This window comes from Girardinichthys multiradiatus, chromosome 1 (genome assembly GCF_021462225.1).
Source record: "Girardinichthys multiradiatus isolate DD_20200921_A chromosome 1, DD_fGirMul_XY1, whole genome shotgun sequence".
NCBI classification, from domain to species: Eukaryota; Metazoa; Chordata; class Actinopteri; order Cyprinodontiformes; family Goodeidae; genus Girardinichthys; species Girardinichthys multiradiatus.
Window position 1 is genome coordinate 2,240,108 of NC_061794.1, and position 16,230 is coordinate 2,256,337.

General features: G+C 39.2%; 1 protein-coding gene and 1 long non-coding RNA gene across 9 annotated transcripts in view; one reads left to right on the plus strand and one right to left on the minus strand.

The window, feature by feature from the left end:
• Nucleotides 1–1,203: 1,203 nt before the first annotated feature.
• myt1a (myelin transcription factor 1a) overlaps nucleotides 1,204–16,230 on the minus strand; it is a 103,566-nt gene continuing 88,539 nt past the window's right edge. For 7 of the 8 annotated variants that reach the window (XM_047387170.1, XM_047387093.1, XM_047386973.1 and 4 more), the window contains 2 exons: nucleotides 13,950–14,093; nucleotides 1,204–2,227 (listed from right to left, as the gene is read on the minus strand). In XM_047387170.1, the coding sequence (XP_047243126.1) occupies nucleotides 2,084–2,227; nucleotides 13,950–14,093 (288 nt within the window). In that variant the 3' untranslated portion in view covers nucleotides 1,204–2,083. The remainder of the gene's footprint in view (nucleotides 2,228–13,949; nucleotides 14,094–16,230) is intronic. The other variant, XM_047387013.1, reaches the window with a different exon arrangement.
• LOC124881827 lies at nucleotides 3,613–4,802 on the plus strand. Its single transcript, XR_007041767.1, has 2 exons — nucleotides 3,613–4,633; nucleotides 4,707–4,802. It is a non-coding gene; the product is annotated as an uncharacterized LOC124881827 (long non-coding RNA).

Below are 16,230 nucleotides of genomic sequence, written 5' to 3' on the forward strand. Positions count from 1 at the left end.
ATGTCATTCCCAAGACCAATTGACGTTGTATTGGCTGCAAAAGGAGGCCCTACACCATTCTAATAAATTATTGTGGTCTAATACCAGGTGTTTCAGTTTCATTGTCCAACCCCTGTATAGTCTAATATGTTCTGAATTGTATGTGCATGCAACCTTTTATTGAAACTTTGATGTGCTGTGTGGATATCTGGAAGCCGCTGTGCTACCCAGCTGTGTGTGTTTTGCCGTGTTGTTGTAACACCTGAGAGCAAGCTCAGGGCACATTTAAAACTGAACTGTATAATAACCTTATGGTGAAAATCAACCATTTTCTTTGTCTTCAACTTCGTGTTTTACTAGCTTGCTGCCAAACGTTTTATGATTTTTTTGTCCTCTGGATTTTACAACCTTGCTGGGGGGAAGGTTTATGACTGCCTGTGTCCCGTTGAGCTACACTTTGGGAGGGGCGCTCCCATAGCTTCGTTCAACCATATTCCCTTTTTATTTTGACATAACTGCCATAACTGCTGGTTTGATCTCATACAAACTCACTGCTGTTTTTATTTTAGTTAGATATTTTTTTACCCTTCTGTGTTGAACTTTGCATGTTTGATTAGGTGAAGATTATTGAATCGGTATAGCGAGGTGGATCAGGCTGTTGATTTAATAAATATTCACGTAGATAAAGAGAAGTCATTTGTGTTTATTTTGTGCAAGAGTGATTTGTCAGTCAAAATAAGGTTAAAATTCCCCACGTTTCGGCAGAAACAGTTGATTAAACAGTGACATCTAGTAATAGTTATTAATTATTACTGATGTACTTGTTCATGTAGATCAACCTCAAACCATTCCTGGCCAACTGCTGCCTAGCCTCTGTCCTCTGGCACACACAATAGGGCAACTGTGGCTCAGTGGGAAGAGTAGTTGTCTAGCAAGAGTAGTTGAAAGTTGTAGGTCCAGCTTCTGGTTGCCAAAGGATCTTTGTATCAGTGTATGAATTTAAGTACAACTGAGTTAATGTGGCTGTAGTGTAAAATGCTTTGAGTGGTCAAAATGACTGGAAAATCGCTATATAAATTTTGTCCTTTTACAATCTGTGATCCCAAACTTGGCTAGCTTAGTCGACTAGCCATTCAGCAGTTGACATGGAGCTTCTCCCTAAGTAGCGGCTGGCCTCCATAGCTGTGAGGAAAAAACACTGAATGGTCTGAAAATTCAAAAAAGTTAGGGTAGCTTCACTTTTATTTCAAGATAAACATAAAGACTGATCCATTTACAACCATCATTAGCACATAGACAATAAAAAATAAATATTCACCATCACTTTGTTTTAATCATCAAATAAATACCAAATATGCACAGCTCAGCCTCCTTTCCTATACTGTGTAGTAGTATATTGAAAATAGTTTTGGGCGAAACAAATAAAAGTATATAAACAGAAACACAAAAATCTTTACAAAATTATTTAAAAACCTTTAGTTACAAAACCTTTGCACATAAAAAGATCCTAGTACATACAGTAAACAATAAGGTATAGAAAATAATTCATAGTTGATATCTTAACATATTTCCTCTGTTCAGCAGTGAAGGAAATAACCCCTTTATCTTTATTATTGTGTTTAATCTTTTTAATTTGGGTTTAGAAATAACTTACAAAACAGATAATAAATAGCAAAAAATGCAGCAGATATGAGTTAGTTATTCAACTAAAAATTGCACTGGACACATAGTTACACAACAATAGTAAAATAAACCTACAAACTAGGTATCCGAGGTACAAGAACACTATGATAATCTACTATCAGATTTATTGGGATATGTTTATAATAAAAAGTCACTTAAACTCAAGATGTTTTCTGCAATTTTTAATTTGTTCTGCACTAATTTCCTGGTAATATCTGACTTAAAGTAACCTTTGGATGCCAGTGTGCTACCACACTTGACATGCAGACATCTGTTCTGGCTCATATGTTATCCAACAACATGCTAAAAAAACTAATGGAGATTACTGCTAATAAATAAATGAACAGAAACAATGATCCCATACAATATGTAAAGGACATAGAGGAAATGCGGCTGCTGCTTCTTTCGTTGTCATCTTCCATCAAACCTCAATGCCTTTTACAGCTTGACTAATGGACTCCAGTAGAGCACGGGTATCAGGATTTTGGTAGCAGTCTTTATTGGTAAACAAGTACATCAGAGTTTCCACATAATTATTGAAGTTCTGCTCTGTCACAGGTTCCTGCTGAAAACACAAGTTCAGAAGTCAAGATTAGTTAATTCAATTGTGCAGTATTTGGAGTCAGACAGCCAGCTCTATGTTTTTTACCCAAATTGTCATTTGTTATGTGGTAGAAGCTCTGTCAGATGTTTGCTTTTAGAAGAGTGACATGAAACCACATGACATGACATCCTGTTCACAGTCATTGGATGCCAGAACCTACTGCAGCGTTAAATAAGAGAGAGGCAGGGTACACCTCAGACAAGTTGCCACTCCATTACAGACCCACCCAAGAAACGTAGCTATGCACTTTTAGTGCTAAAAGCTATTTAGAATCATAATGTAATCAACATATATAATGTAATCATAATCAATATATATATATCAATATATGTGTTTTTGGAGTCTTGTGTCTTTGGGGGCGTTGTGCTGGAGTACCTAGCAAAAGTGCTTGGAGCATGGGGAAAAGGATGCAGCAAGACCTAGCCAGCTCAGATTTAAACAGGACATTAATTTGGTTATAGGGTAAGATATGCAAACTTTTATATATTACTATAGAACATTCAAAATACTATTATTAAACCATGACAAGGTATATCCTGTAATTACAGGATATTTTTGTCAAACAGGGGCTTCTATGAGGTATGACCCTTGCAGGGCTCTCACAGGGTCCTTCTAAGGTACTTTTGCTGTATTTCTGAGAAATCTTTGAGGTACCTTTTGGTGACTTAACTGGTCAAATGTTCCACTTCATATTGGAATCCAGTTCCACTAAGTGCACCTTTAGTATCTTTAAAGTTTCATAGTTCCCTGAACTGGTGAACAGTGAAACCAGGAGTAATCAACAAACAATGCCATACCAGATGAGAGATCACCAGACATAGGCAGGAACGAGGACAATGACGAGGGTAAGACGAGGAAATCTGTGACGAGGATCCATCGGGGAACAATGAAAACAAAAAGGCATATACACAAAACAGAACAGCAGGGGGAACCAATGAGAGACGAGACCAGACAATCAGGAAAGACTAGGAACAGGAGTGATAAATGGAGGGAAAACAGAGACCAGACCAGGAAATAAACAAAAACACAAACACAGACCCATGATGGCATGACAGCAGTATGGGCCTGGTAGCATAGTTTAACACTTCTCTGTGCCGCTTTTGTACTGTTACCCACCATTACCCTATTAAGACAGTGTCTTGCACACGGCCAAAATTAAATAGATTAAACAATAATCTAAAAGGAGGAAACCAAATAAAACTCATACAGAAAAAAACAATTAAATGTGGTTTACTGAACATAAGATCTCTCTCTTCAAAGACTTAGTTAATGACTTGATTTGTGATCAAATTGATTTATCTCACAGAAACCTGGCTGCAGCAAGAGGATTATGTTACTATAAATTAGTCAACTTTTATCTCATCCAAATTGCAAAGCACTAAAACCACTTGTGTTTGTTGTTTTGTACCATCCACCAGGCCCTTATTCTCAATTTTTAGATCAGTTCTCAGACTTCTTATCTGATTTAGTGTTCAATACAGATGGCTTATTATAGTGGCCTACTGTTGTATAAAAAGACACTTCGCCAAGCAAGAATAGCTTATTTCTCATCATTAATAGAATAGAACAAGAATAATCCTAGGTTTCTTTTTAGTACAGTTGCTAAACTTACACAGAGTCATAGCTCTGCTGAGCCATCCATTCCCCCAGCTCTCAGCAGTAATGACTTAATGGAATTCTTTTTAAATAAAATTGATCCTATTACAAATGAAATGATTGGCATACTCCCGAACATGATTACTTCATCCTCAGTGTGTGAGAGAGCATTGGAGAATCTGATTTGTGTTTGGACTGCTTTGATCCATTGGAGCTTCCTGAGTTATCAAAAATACTGTTGGGGTTTCGGGCGCCTGGTGTTGCTGTCTCCTCCTGTGACCACCAGAGGCCGTCGAAGAGCATGAGGAGTTGGCCAGTTACAGGTGTTGCTCATCCAGAGCTCGTTAGGGCTCACCTGGAAGGAGTATTTAGGAGCCAAGCCGCAAGTCCTTCTTTGGCTGAGTGTTTTGCCAATGTGGTAACGTCAAGCCCTCGTGTACTTTGGCTTTGCGCTGTACTTTGAAGTATTCACATTGTTCTTTCTACTTCAGATTCTGTACCTGTGAGGTGTGGGCGGACCCGGGACCATCTCCAGACCAAATCCCTAAGGACCAACAAATCTGTAGCTAATGTTCCGGTTACAAGTATCGGTCTGGCGGACTGGTTCTGGATCTCAGCACTCCCCCTGACTTCTGAGGACAAAAACCAGACTGCCATAGCCGCTGGTTGGTGAGGGATAATGCACCTGAACTCCTCTGACCCCTCCATGGACACTAGCACCCTAGGACCCCTGCTGGATTACCTCCCACTACCCTAGAACTACCAGAACAAGTAAGCAAGTTTGGTGGAGGGAAAAACTTAACCTGGAGCTATTCCTGAACTGACTATACCTGTGCTCCTCCAGAAATTCCTGAGACGCCTCGTGCCCAAGGCTGTGATTGTTTCACTGGGCCTGATTGGTGTTAGAACTAAGCTGCAGAGAATAAACTGGTTAAACTGCTCTGAGTCTCCGGAGTGTGATTTTGCATGTGGGTCAAACAGCTGTCCAGCATTATGACAAATGCTAGCTTCATCTAAACCTTCAATTTGTATGTTGGCCCCAGTCCCAACCAAATTAAGGAGGTGTTCCCTTTGATTACCAGCCCCATTCTAGATTTGATAATCAACCCTTAGTAAATGGATCTGTACCACATGCTTTTAAGGTAGCTGTAATTAAAAGATTTACTAAATTACAGACCTATATCCAATATTCTGTGTTTATCTACAATTCTTGAGAAAATAGTTGCTATTCAAGTGTATGAGCATTCAGACAGTAATGATCTGTTTGAAGAGTTTCAGTCAGGTTTTAGAGCTCATAATAGCATGGAAACGGCTCTGGTGAATGTCACTAATGATATTCTGCTAGCCTCAGATAATGGCCTTGTCTCTGTAATTGTTCTGTTGGATATCAGTGCTGCATTTGATACAGTGGATCACAATATTCTCTTAGAAAGGCTGGAACATGCTGTAGGGGAACAGCACTAGGCTGGTTTATTTGTCTGACAGATTCCAGTTTGTTCATGTAAATGATAAATCATCCTCAAACTCCAATGTTAATTGTGAAGTACCACAGTGTTCAGCACTTGGCCCAATTCTGTTTACTATACAGGTCCTTCTCAAAATATTAGCATATTGTGATAAAGTTCATTATTTTCCATATTGTCATGATGAAAATTTAACATTCATATATTTTAGATTCATTGCACACTAACTGAAATATTTCAGGTCTTTTATTGTCTTAATACGGATGATTTTGGCATACAGCTCATAAAAACCCAAAATTCCTATCTCACAAAATTAGCATATTTCATCTGACCAATAAAAGAAAAGTGTTTTTAATACAAAAAACGTACACCTTCAAATAATCATGTACAGTTATGCACGCAATACTTGGTCGGGAATCCTTTTGCAGAAATGACTGCTTCAATGCGGCGTGGCATAGAGGCAATCAGCCTGTGGCACAGCTGAGGTCTTATGGAGGCCCAGGATGCTTCAATAGCGGCCTTTAGCTTATCCAAAGTGTTGGGTCTTGAGTCTCTCAACGTTCTCTTCACAATATCCCACAGATTCTCTATGGGGTTCAGGTCAGGAGAGTTGGCAGGCCAATTGAGCACAGTGATACCATGGTCAGTAAACCATTTACCAGTGGTTTTGGCAATGTGAGCAGGTGCCAGGTCGTGCTGAAAAATGAAATCTTCATCTCCATAAAGCTTTTCAGCAGATGGAAGCATGAAGTGCTCCAAAATCTCCTGATAGCTAGCTGCATTGACCCTGCCCTTGATAAAACACAGTGGACCAACACCAGCAGCTGACACGGCACCCCAGACCATCACTGACTGTGGGTACTTGACACTGGACCTCTGGCATTTTGGCATTTCCTTCTCCCCAGTCTTCCTCCAGACTCTGGCACCTTGATTTCCGAATGACATGCAGAATTTGCTTTCATCCGAAAAATGTACTTTGGACCACTGAGCAACAGTCCAGTGCTGCTTCTCTGTAGCCCAGGTCAGGCGCTTCTGCCGCTGTTTCTGGTTCAAAAGTGGCTTGACCTGGGAAATGCGGCACCTGTAGCCCATTTCCTGCACACGCCTGTGCACGGTGGCTCTGGATGTTTCTACTCCAGACTCAGTCCACTGCTTCCGCAGGTCCCCCAAGGTCTGGAATCGGCCCTTCTCCACAATCTTCCTCAGGGTCTGGTCACCTCTTCTCGTTGTGCAGCGTTTTCTGCCACACTTTTTCCTTCCCACAGACTTCCCACTGAGGTGCCTTGATACAGCACTCTGGGAACAGCCTATTCGTTCAGAAATTTCTTTCTGTGTCTTACCCTCTTGCTTGAGGGTGTCAATAGTGGCCTTCTGGACAGCAGTCAGGTCGGCAGTCTTACCCATGATTGGGGTTTTGAATGATGAACCAGGCTGGGAGTTTTAAAGGCCTCAGGAATATTTTGCAGGTGTTTAGAGTTAACTCGTTGATTCAGATGATTAGGTTCATAGCTCGTTTAGAAACCCTTTTAATAATATGCTAATTTTGTGAGATAGGAATTTTGGGTTTTCATGAGCTGTATGCCAAAATCATCCGTATTAAGACAATAAAAGACCTGAAATATTTCAGTTAGTGTGCAATGAATCTAAAATATATGAATGTTAAATTTTCATCATGACATTATGGAAAATAATGAACTTTATCACAATATGCAAATATTTTGAGAAGGACCTGTATATGCTTCCAATAGGTAAAATTATCAGGCAGCATGGGATACTTTTTCACTGTTATGCTGATGATACTCGGCTTTATCTATAAATCCTGATGAGCCCAACCAGTTAGACTACAAGCATGTCTTGAAGAAATTTCGATGACTTTACATTTTCTGCTTCTAAATTTAGACAAGACAGAAGTTGTTGTCTTTGGACTGGAATCTTTGAAAAAGAAACTGCTTAGTCAATCAATTAATGTGCACGGCATTAAATTGACCTCTGGTATTAAAGTAAAAAACATCGGTGTTATTTTTGACCAGAACATGTCATTTAAATTCCATATTAAACAAATGATTAGGATTTCCTTCACCTCTGAAATATTGCCAAAATTAGAAACATCCTCTCTAGGAGTGATGCTGAAAAACTAGTCTATGCATTTGTTACTTCAAGGCTGGAATATTGTAATTCTTTACCATCAGGATGTCTACAATATCAGTTAAAAACATTCAGCTGATCCAAAATGCTGCAACAAGAGTTGTGATAAAAATTAAAAAGGGAGTTCATATTTCTCCTATTCATTATAGAGGACATAATGAATACTTTTACTCTCTGCTACATTCTCATACTACTCTAATTTTGCGTTATTTGCTGTTATTTCAGCTCCTAACTCTATGTTCCCTCTGTTCTCTTTCTAGAAGCTACATTTCACCTGGCTCTGTGTTTAGCTGTGGCACCTTCCTTGAGGAGGACTCTGCCAACCTGCTGCTGCCAACAACTTAATGCTCACATTATACAGATGATACACTTGGCCCCGTCTTTCAGTGTTTAACCATGTCTCTCCTAGACATAGCTACTGACTGAGCTTTTAGTGTGACTAACTGTATGTGCTCTCTTTCATACTCTAGACTTGAAAACGGACTCAGAGTTCATCTGCTTAGTTGTCTTTCTCTTCTAGATGAAGTCACTAAAGGAGCTATAACCATTAGTGTTTCACTTTTCTTTCCTATAGAAAGTATTATTGGATTAGTGCTTCTGTGTTTTTTGTTTTTTTTTTGTCTCTGCTCTGTTGTCTCAAGGCCCCAGTTGGTCGTGAAAGATGGCCGCTCACACTGAGCCTGGTTCTGCAGGAGGTTTCCTGTTAAACATTTGCATGCTCATGAGGAATTGCTGGAAAGTCAGTGCAAGCGACTGTCCACTTTCTACATGCTACATGCTCATCCAGGAGGAGCGAATGCTGCAAGTCACTGACTCGATGCAATCTGCTGGGTTTACTCAGAGAAACTTTTGAGCAATTTGAAAAATATACTCAATCTGACTGCAGTTTTTGATAGTTAGGATTAATTGGAATGAATGTACCTGACATGAAATCTGTATGATTGAATTGACTTTTTGAAGTGCCTTGAGATGACCTGTGTTGTGAATTGGCGCTATATTATGGTGGCCGGCAACATTACAAAATCTGAAACACTTTTACAAAGTTTGAAGCAAATTCACATTTCACAAAACAATTTAACTAGAAGTGAAACACTTTTATAAGTCCCAAAACAAATTAACATTTCAGAAAAAATTTTATCTCCTTTGAAAAACCTGTGGGTTTTTCTTGATTTGCGAGTTACAGACACGCCTTCGATGAGTAAAGTGAATCTCCTGGTCTTCTTATCCCAGCAAGATTTCAAGCTCTGTTAAGCTTCTCATGATGGCGGCCAGTGATGGAGAATGGATTGAAACCTGCCTGTGAGCTTTTTATTCATTTCCCCCAATAACGTAATCTCGTGAGCTATGACTGGAAATGGCAATGAAAAGTTTGTTTCCTCTGCTTTTTATAAGACCTGATGATGTCAGCTTCGATGCCCGTCGCTGTGGCAGCTGCGCATAACAGTCGTTCATCTGACCAAAATGGATGACCCAACATATACACTGCTCAAAAAAATAAAGTAAATCAAATTTATGTGAAATCAAACTGTCCACTTAGGAATCAACACTGATTGACAGTCAATTTCACATGCTGTTGTGCAAATGGAATAAACAACAGGGGGAAATCTTTGGCGATTAGGAAGACACACAATAAAGGAGTGGTTCTGCAGGTAGGGACCACAGACCACTTCTCAGTACCTATGCTTTCTGGCTGATGTTTTGGTTACTTTTGAATGTTGGTGGTGCTTTCACACTCATGGTACCATGAGGTCTGGGAGGAGATCCCTCAGGAGACCATCCGCCGTCTTATCAGGAGCATGCCCAGGCGTTGTAGGGAAGTCATACAGGCACGTGGAGGCCACACAAAATACTGAGCCTCACTTTGACTTGTTTTAAGGACATTACATCAAAGTTGGATCAGCCTGTAGTGTGTTTTTCCACTTTAATTTTGTGTGTGACTCCAAATCCAGGCCTCCATTGGTTAATAAATTTGATTTCCATTGATGATTTTTGTGTGATTTTGTTGTCAGCACATTCAACTTTGTACAGAACAAAGTATTCAATGAGTATTTCATTCATTCAGATCTAGGATGTGTTATTTGAGTGTTCCCTTTATTTTTTTGAGCAGTGTAAATTCAGACATTAGCTATACCTGCTTTCTTTAATGTAAAAAATTCCAACCAAATCTCCAGTCCATTTTATACTGAAGTAAAAAAATTTTTTTTTCTTGATTAGATAATACCAGAAATTTGACTTTAAAACCGGGATATGTACTGAACCTTAACTTTTGTGTACCATTACACCCCTACAATGTAGTAAAATCAGTATCTCAAATATTTAATTTACCAGAACAACTGCTTTAAAATAATTAATATCAGTAAAAGTCTGACAGCCTGGTGAGAATATCCCAGAATGAATAGGTATTTAAGTCTACATGCAAACTAATCTAGAACAATCTGGACATTCTGAAAAATAAAAGAGCTCTTCACTTTTCAATCTGTAATGATAAAGGAATAAATCATTCAAATAATACATTTGATTGTAAAGATTTCACATCATTCATTGTTTTAGTAGACGCAAATGATAATGATAAAAACAAATAAAATTTCATCAGCTAAAATCATTTAGTTGCTAAGTTCAAATTTTACATTGTATAACAAGTCATAGAATTTCCTGCAGTAATACTGTAACCAGCTTCTTTAAACTTGAAAAAGTACACTAGCATTTTTAGAATGATCCAATTTGACAACCTTCAGCTTACATAATGCAAATCAGCCATATACCACTCTGTACAGGACTACAGATACCATAAATAGGTTTTTCACAAATTACCACATCCAAACGGCATGGGGGATTTACCTAATGCCCTTTTCTGAGACTTTTGGCCTTGCGGGTGGTTCTGGGCCTGGCAGGTGGGCTGGTAATGGTGGTGGCTGGTGTGTGCTTAACTGGGAGGTCGTAGTAGGAGCTGTGTGTAAGAGTCCCATGCTGTTAACAGGGTGTGCATGTCTGGCCTGAGTCCTCCCACACTGCTCCTGCCCGGGGGCACTCACCCTACTTGAATTCCTCTCTGGCAGTGCCAGGGATCTGTGGGGAATCCCTAGTCACAGTTTTCTTTTTGGTGATGTGGGCAGGGTGGGGCCAGTTGGGGAGCTGGCTCCCAGTGGATGATATATTATGCCTTGGCACCCACCCAATCTTCACTAAGATCTCCCTAGGAGGCAACATCGCACAACAGTGCTTAAGGTGTGGGATGGGCCTTGTGGGCGTGGGAGTTACCTTACAGTGCTCCTATACCACTTTGCTTGCCCACATCCTGCTCCTTAATTTTAACGCATTTGAGACACAAAGGGATGTTGAGGATGGGGGAGACTTACAAATAAGTCTCCCCCACCCTCAATCTCAATTGCAACCCCAATTTCTATGTACTTTAGACATGTGCACCTGCATTTATCAAAACATTTTACATTATACATGAAAACACCAAGAATGAGGATGGGGGCCTGGGTACAGAAGGAGCAGCATGGCCCTTTCTCTGCACCGGTGCCAGTTCAGTGGGAACCCATGGCTAGGAGATACCTTGGGGGCTCTGGCTATGTAAGGGGTTCTGCACATTCCCTTACGTTGCAGCATGGTGAGTTCCAGGTTGACACCCCATAGTTGTCGGGAATGTTTTGGACTGACTTCTAGCCAGAGAGATCCCTTCAACTTGCCCTCCCTGGAGCCATCTCAGCAGGCAGGATGGCACTTTGGCCTCCCTCCCTTTGTCAGTCTCTATGAGTTCTGAACACCACAACTAATGTCCTTAATGTGGCCTGTCTTTGATCACAGATGCAGTCCTGATTTCTTAAAGTCCGTCACACAATTAGAACACCATCTTGAGATTTTGATTTGGAGAGCAAAACTGTAGCTTCTCTATATGCCTGAAATACCAAGAAAGGACATGTGAAAAATAAATAAAACGGGATAGCAATTACTCCACATGCTACATTGTTTTCATTGTTCAAGTGCCCATGTTTATCCAAAATGTTTATTGAATGTTGTTCATAAGTTCCAGGTCACAGGTCTCACCTTATGATACTCCCCAGTTGTGCATTCATAGATTTAGAGCCATTTGTATTTTTGAGGAATTTTCCCTTAAATGTGGGCTTTTAGTTGTGAAACCACCTTTTTTGTGGTCACAAATCCTGGGAATAAAACACCACACTCCACTGCTTAATTTCACAGCTGCTTCTGCTGGGAGAGTTCCTTTCGTCCAAGCAGGATATCACCTCAGCTGACCATAAATATGTTGAAATTATACAGAAAATATGTTTATAGAGCAGTCAAGTGGACAAATTGATTTTCTCCTGTCATTGCTAGTATTTTGCTTCTCATTATGACCAGTGAGGTAGACCTATCTCCCCTGCCTGCATGTCACTGGTACCTGTATACCTGAATCTGCTAATTAAAGCATCACCTGGCCTCATCAATGACTTGGCGGACATAAAGGAAATTTAACCAGTGTTCACACACTGCGTTCACCAACACTGTAACCTGGTCATTAAATCTTAGAAATCACCATTACAGTTAATGCATTCAAGCTTAGAACCTTGTTTATCAAACACTTTACAAGCATCCATTTATGTTTATTTTGTAGTTTTCACAGTGCTGGAAAGCGTTCTGGAGATGCTAGGATTATCCTGGATGCCCTTAAAATAAGAAATAAATATCTGCACCTATCTTCTGTGATTTTTTTATATCAAGGGCTTCTGAATGCAGGCCATGAAACTTTAAATGTTCTTTTCTAGTCAGTCTGAAAAATACATTTGTAAAACCAAAAGAAAAGACAAATGGCCTATGATAGCTTTTTGCAGTTTCTATTAATAGTACAACATCACAGCATTTTTCAAAGTCAGTCATTGGTTTTGATTTTGGTGTGCCACCCCAAGATTTTTAATGTCCCCTTGTGGCCCCCCTATGAAAACTTTCTGGGGGCACCACTGGATTCAAGCATTGTTGGTGAGTTCCTTGTTTCCTGGTGGTGCCCTCTTAAAATGTTAATTTAATTGCTTTATTAACTAATAACTGTCTATGGCTATTCAAGAGGCATATCCCCAATACTGTAATTACCCCAAAAGTACACTATACCTGTACAATAGGCACCCGTAAATGCACTGCTGTTCATTTGTAATAAGTCACACCTCATAGCACATATGATCCTTGGAAGTACCACACTAATAGGATTTTAAAACAGCCCATCTGTAATTACTCAGCTGTATTATTAACTGCTACCAAAGAGTGGGGTGTTGAGCAAAATCATACAATTATTTCTTAAACTGATACATGAATTTTTGATTACTTATATTTCCTGATTCCTTAACTCTCACTATTTGCGAACACATTTTACTACAATTTAGGTTAATTTCCTTTTACTGTAGGATTTATTGCTAGTGCTATTAGTTGTAACCAACCAAAGTGAATCTTACTTGACCTGCTGTAATTATGATATTTTAACATATAAACATTTACTGAAATAAAGGTAGATAAACTAGCAAGTAAAATATCATCTTAGTTTAACAGTAAAAGTACATTGTAATAAAATCAAAGCATTTGAAGGAAATCCTGCTCACTCGCTGTTTAATAAGTAGTGTCCATGGTTCTTGGATGCAAGTTTCTGGCATTTTTACACCCTAAAAAACTATGTTTGACTAACACACTTAAACACAAGTAAAAAATGTTTGTGTAATCTCAATAACTTCTTTTATATATAAAAATAAAAACAGGGTCTGTGTAGATCAGAGAGGTTTGGAAAAATACATATACAGTACTGTGCAAAGGTTTTAGGCAAGTGTGAAAAAAATGCTGTAAAGAATGAATGCTTTCAGAAATATAAATGATGATTGTTTATTTTATCAATTTACAAAATGGTAAGTGAGCGAACCCAAACATACACCCAAAGTCATTAAAAACTATCTTCAATGTAAGGAAGAACATAAATTACTGGAAGTTATGGTATGGCCCCCACAGAGCCCTGATCTCAGCATCATGGAGTGTGTCTAGGATTACATGAAGAGACAGAAGGATGTGAAAAAGCCTACATCCATAGAAGATCTGTGGTTAGTTCTTTAAGGGGTATGAAACAACCTACCAGCCGAGTCCGTTCAAAAATTGTGTGCAAGTGTACCTACACAGTAAAAATGCTGGTGTTAAAATCGTAGATGTAGTGTTGAATAAATAGTTTGGGTGTTATATTAACACTGCCATTTTTGCTGTGTAGAAGAATTAATGCTGTTTTGAAGGCAAAGGGTAGTCACACCAAATATTGATTTGATTTAGATTTTTCTTTTGCTCATTCACTGTATTTTGTTGATTGATGAAAATAAGTGATTAACACTTCCAATTTTTAAAATATTTTTTGTTGACAGCATTTTTTCACACCTGCCTAAAACTTTTGCACAGTACTGTGGAATATTTACTTGCCTTTTTTACTCTTTAGTATAAACCTTGCATATACTCACCATGGTAGGCAGATGGATGTTGGCTAGGCTGCGAATTAAAACTTGACTCAAACTAGATAGCTCCAAGAACAAGGCTTCATTTCTCTCCTCAATCTGTTTATTTTCTTCTTCCATGGTCTTTAGGTTCTTCTCCATTGAAGAAATCTGTAGCAAGAAAAAAAAAAACCAATGTCCTATATTGGGCTAGGGAAAAAGTAAATCTAAAGTTTTTAATCCTGATTCTCAAATTCTGTGGAATGTAGATTTAATAGACATGTACACTCACCAGCCACTTTATTAGGTACACCTATCCAACTGCTTGTGAACGCAAATTCTAATCAGCCAATCACATGGCGAGCAACTCAATGCATTTAGGCATGTAGACATGGTCAAGACGATCTGCTGCAGTTCAAACCGAGCATCAGAATGGGGAAGAAAGGTGATTTAAGTGACTTTGAACGTGGCATGGTTGTTGGTGCAGGTCTGAGTATTTCAGAAGCTGTTGATCTACTGGGATTTTCCTGCACTACCATCTTCAGGGTTTACAGAGAATGGTCAGAAAAAGAGAAAATATCCAGTGAGTGGCAGTTCTATAGGTGGAAATGCCTTGTTGATGCCAGAGGTCAGAGGAGAATGGCCAGACTGGTTCGAGCTGGTAGAAAGGCAACAGTAACCACTCATTACAACCAAGGCATGCAGAAGAGCATCTCTGAACGCACAACACGTCGAACCTTGAGGCGGATGGGCTACAGCAGCAGAAGACCACACCGGGTGCCACTCCTGTCAGCTAAGAATAGGAAACTGAGGCTACAATTCGCACAGGCTCACCAAAATTGGACAATAGAAGATTGGAAAAACGTTGCCTGATCCGATGGAAAAACCTTTGTTGTCTGAAGAGTCTTGATTTCTGCTGTGACATTTGGATGGTAGGGTCAGAATTTGGCATCAACAACATGAAAGCATGGATCCATCCTGCTTTGTATCAACGGTTCAGGCTGGTGGTGGTAGTGTAATGGTGTGGGGGATATTTTCTTGGCACACTTTGGGTCCCTTAGTACCAATTAAGTATTGTGTCAACGCCACAGCCTTCCTGAATATTGTTGCTGACCATGTCCATCCCTTTATGACCACAGTGTACCCATCTTCTGATGGTTACTTCCAGCAGGATAACACACCATGTCATAAAGCATGAATCATCTCAGACTGGTTTCTTGAACATGACAATGAGTTCACTGTACTCAAATGGCCTCTACAGTCACCAGATCTCATTCCAATAGAGCACCTTTCAGTTGTGGTGGAACAGGAGTTTCGCATCATGGATGTGCAGCCGACAAATCTGCAGCATCTGTGTGATGCTATCATGTCAATATGGACCAAACTCTCTGAGGAATGTTTCCAGTACTTTGTTGAATCTATGCCACGAAGGATTAAGACAGCTCTGAAGGCAAAAGAGGATCCAACCCGGTACTAGAAAGGTGTACCCAGCGCCGTAGAAAGAGAGAGTTATGACACTCCCATTGACTTCTATAGAAAGAATGGAATGCGGAAGTCACGTGGTTCATGGAGCTGCTAATAGTTCCAAACACCAGCAGCTCCAGCATTGGACGTAGTTCATTCTCGGTGCTTCGTAAGGATTTTTTACGGTAAGTTGATGAAAATACAACATTATATTGATATTGTGAGGCTTTAGTTTACTGTTCTGTATCGCAGTTTAGCAATAATATTTTATATCGCCAGGTTTAGTTAATTAAGCATGTTAACTCGCTTGTTGTATTTTAACTGCAGCTAGCTCATTGTAAGCATGGCGGGTTTTAGACGGGTTTATCTCATTGTGTCTGTCTGATTCAGCATTTTAAAATGTCCATTACAGCTTACATTCTTAATGTTGATAATTTTCTAATTTTTATTGTAATTCCAACTACTGAACTAGCACATCTTGAAAAATACTGTGATATTGACATGGTTAATTTAGTTAAAGTTATAGATTGTTTGTCAACGACGGCCACATAAAGGGACATTATCATTAAACGTGATTGTGAAGATGAGTCATTTTTTATTATTCTTTTCCAGGTAAACCACACGAAAATGGCTTAAGTGAACTGCTGAACCTTGTTGCATACAAAGCACCACAAAGGTAACAAAATTTCTGTCCTTAAAAATAACAAGAGCTGAATCAAGATGTCTGAACAAAATGATTTTAACATATTAAGACCTTCATAAAGTTGGTATTTACAGTCATGGATGAAGTTGAAGTAGATATCAGAATCTATTTCAAGACAGAAAAAAAAAATTAAGAATTATT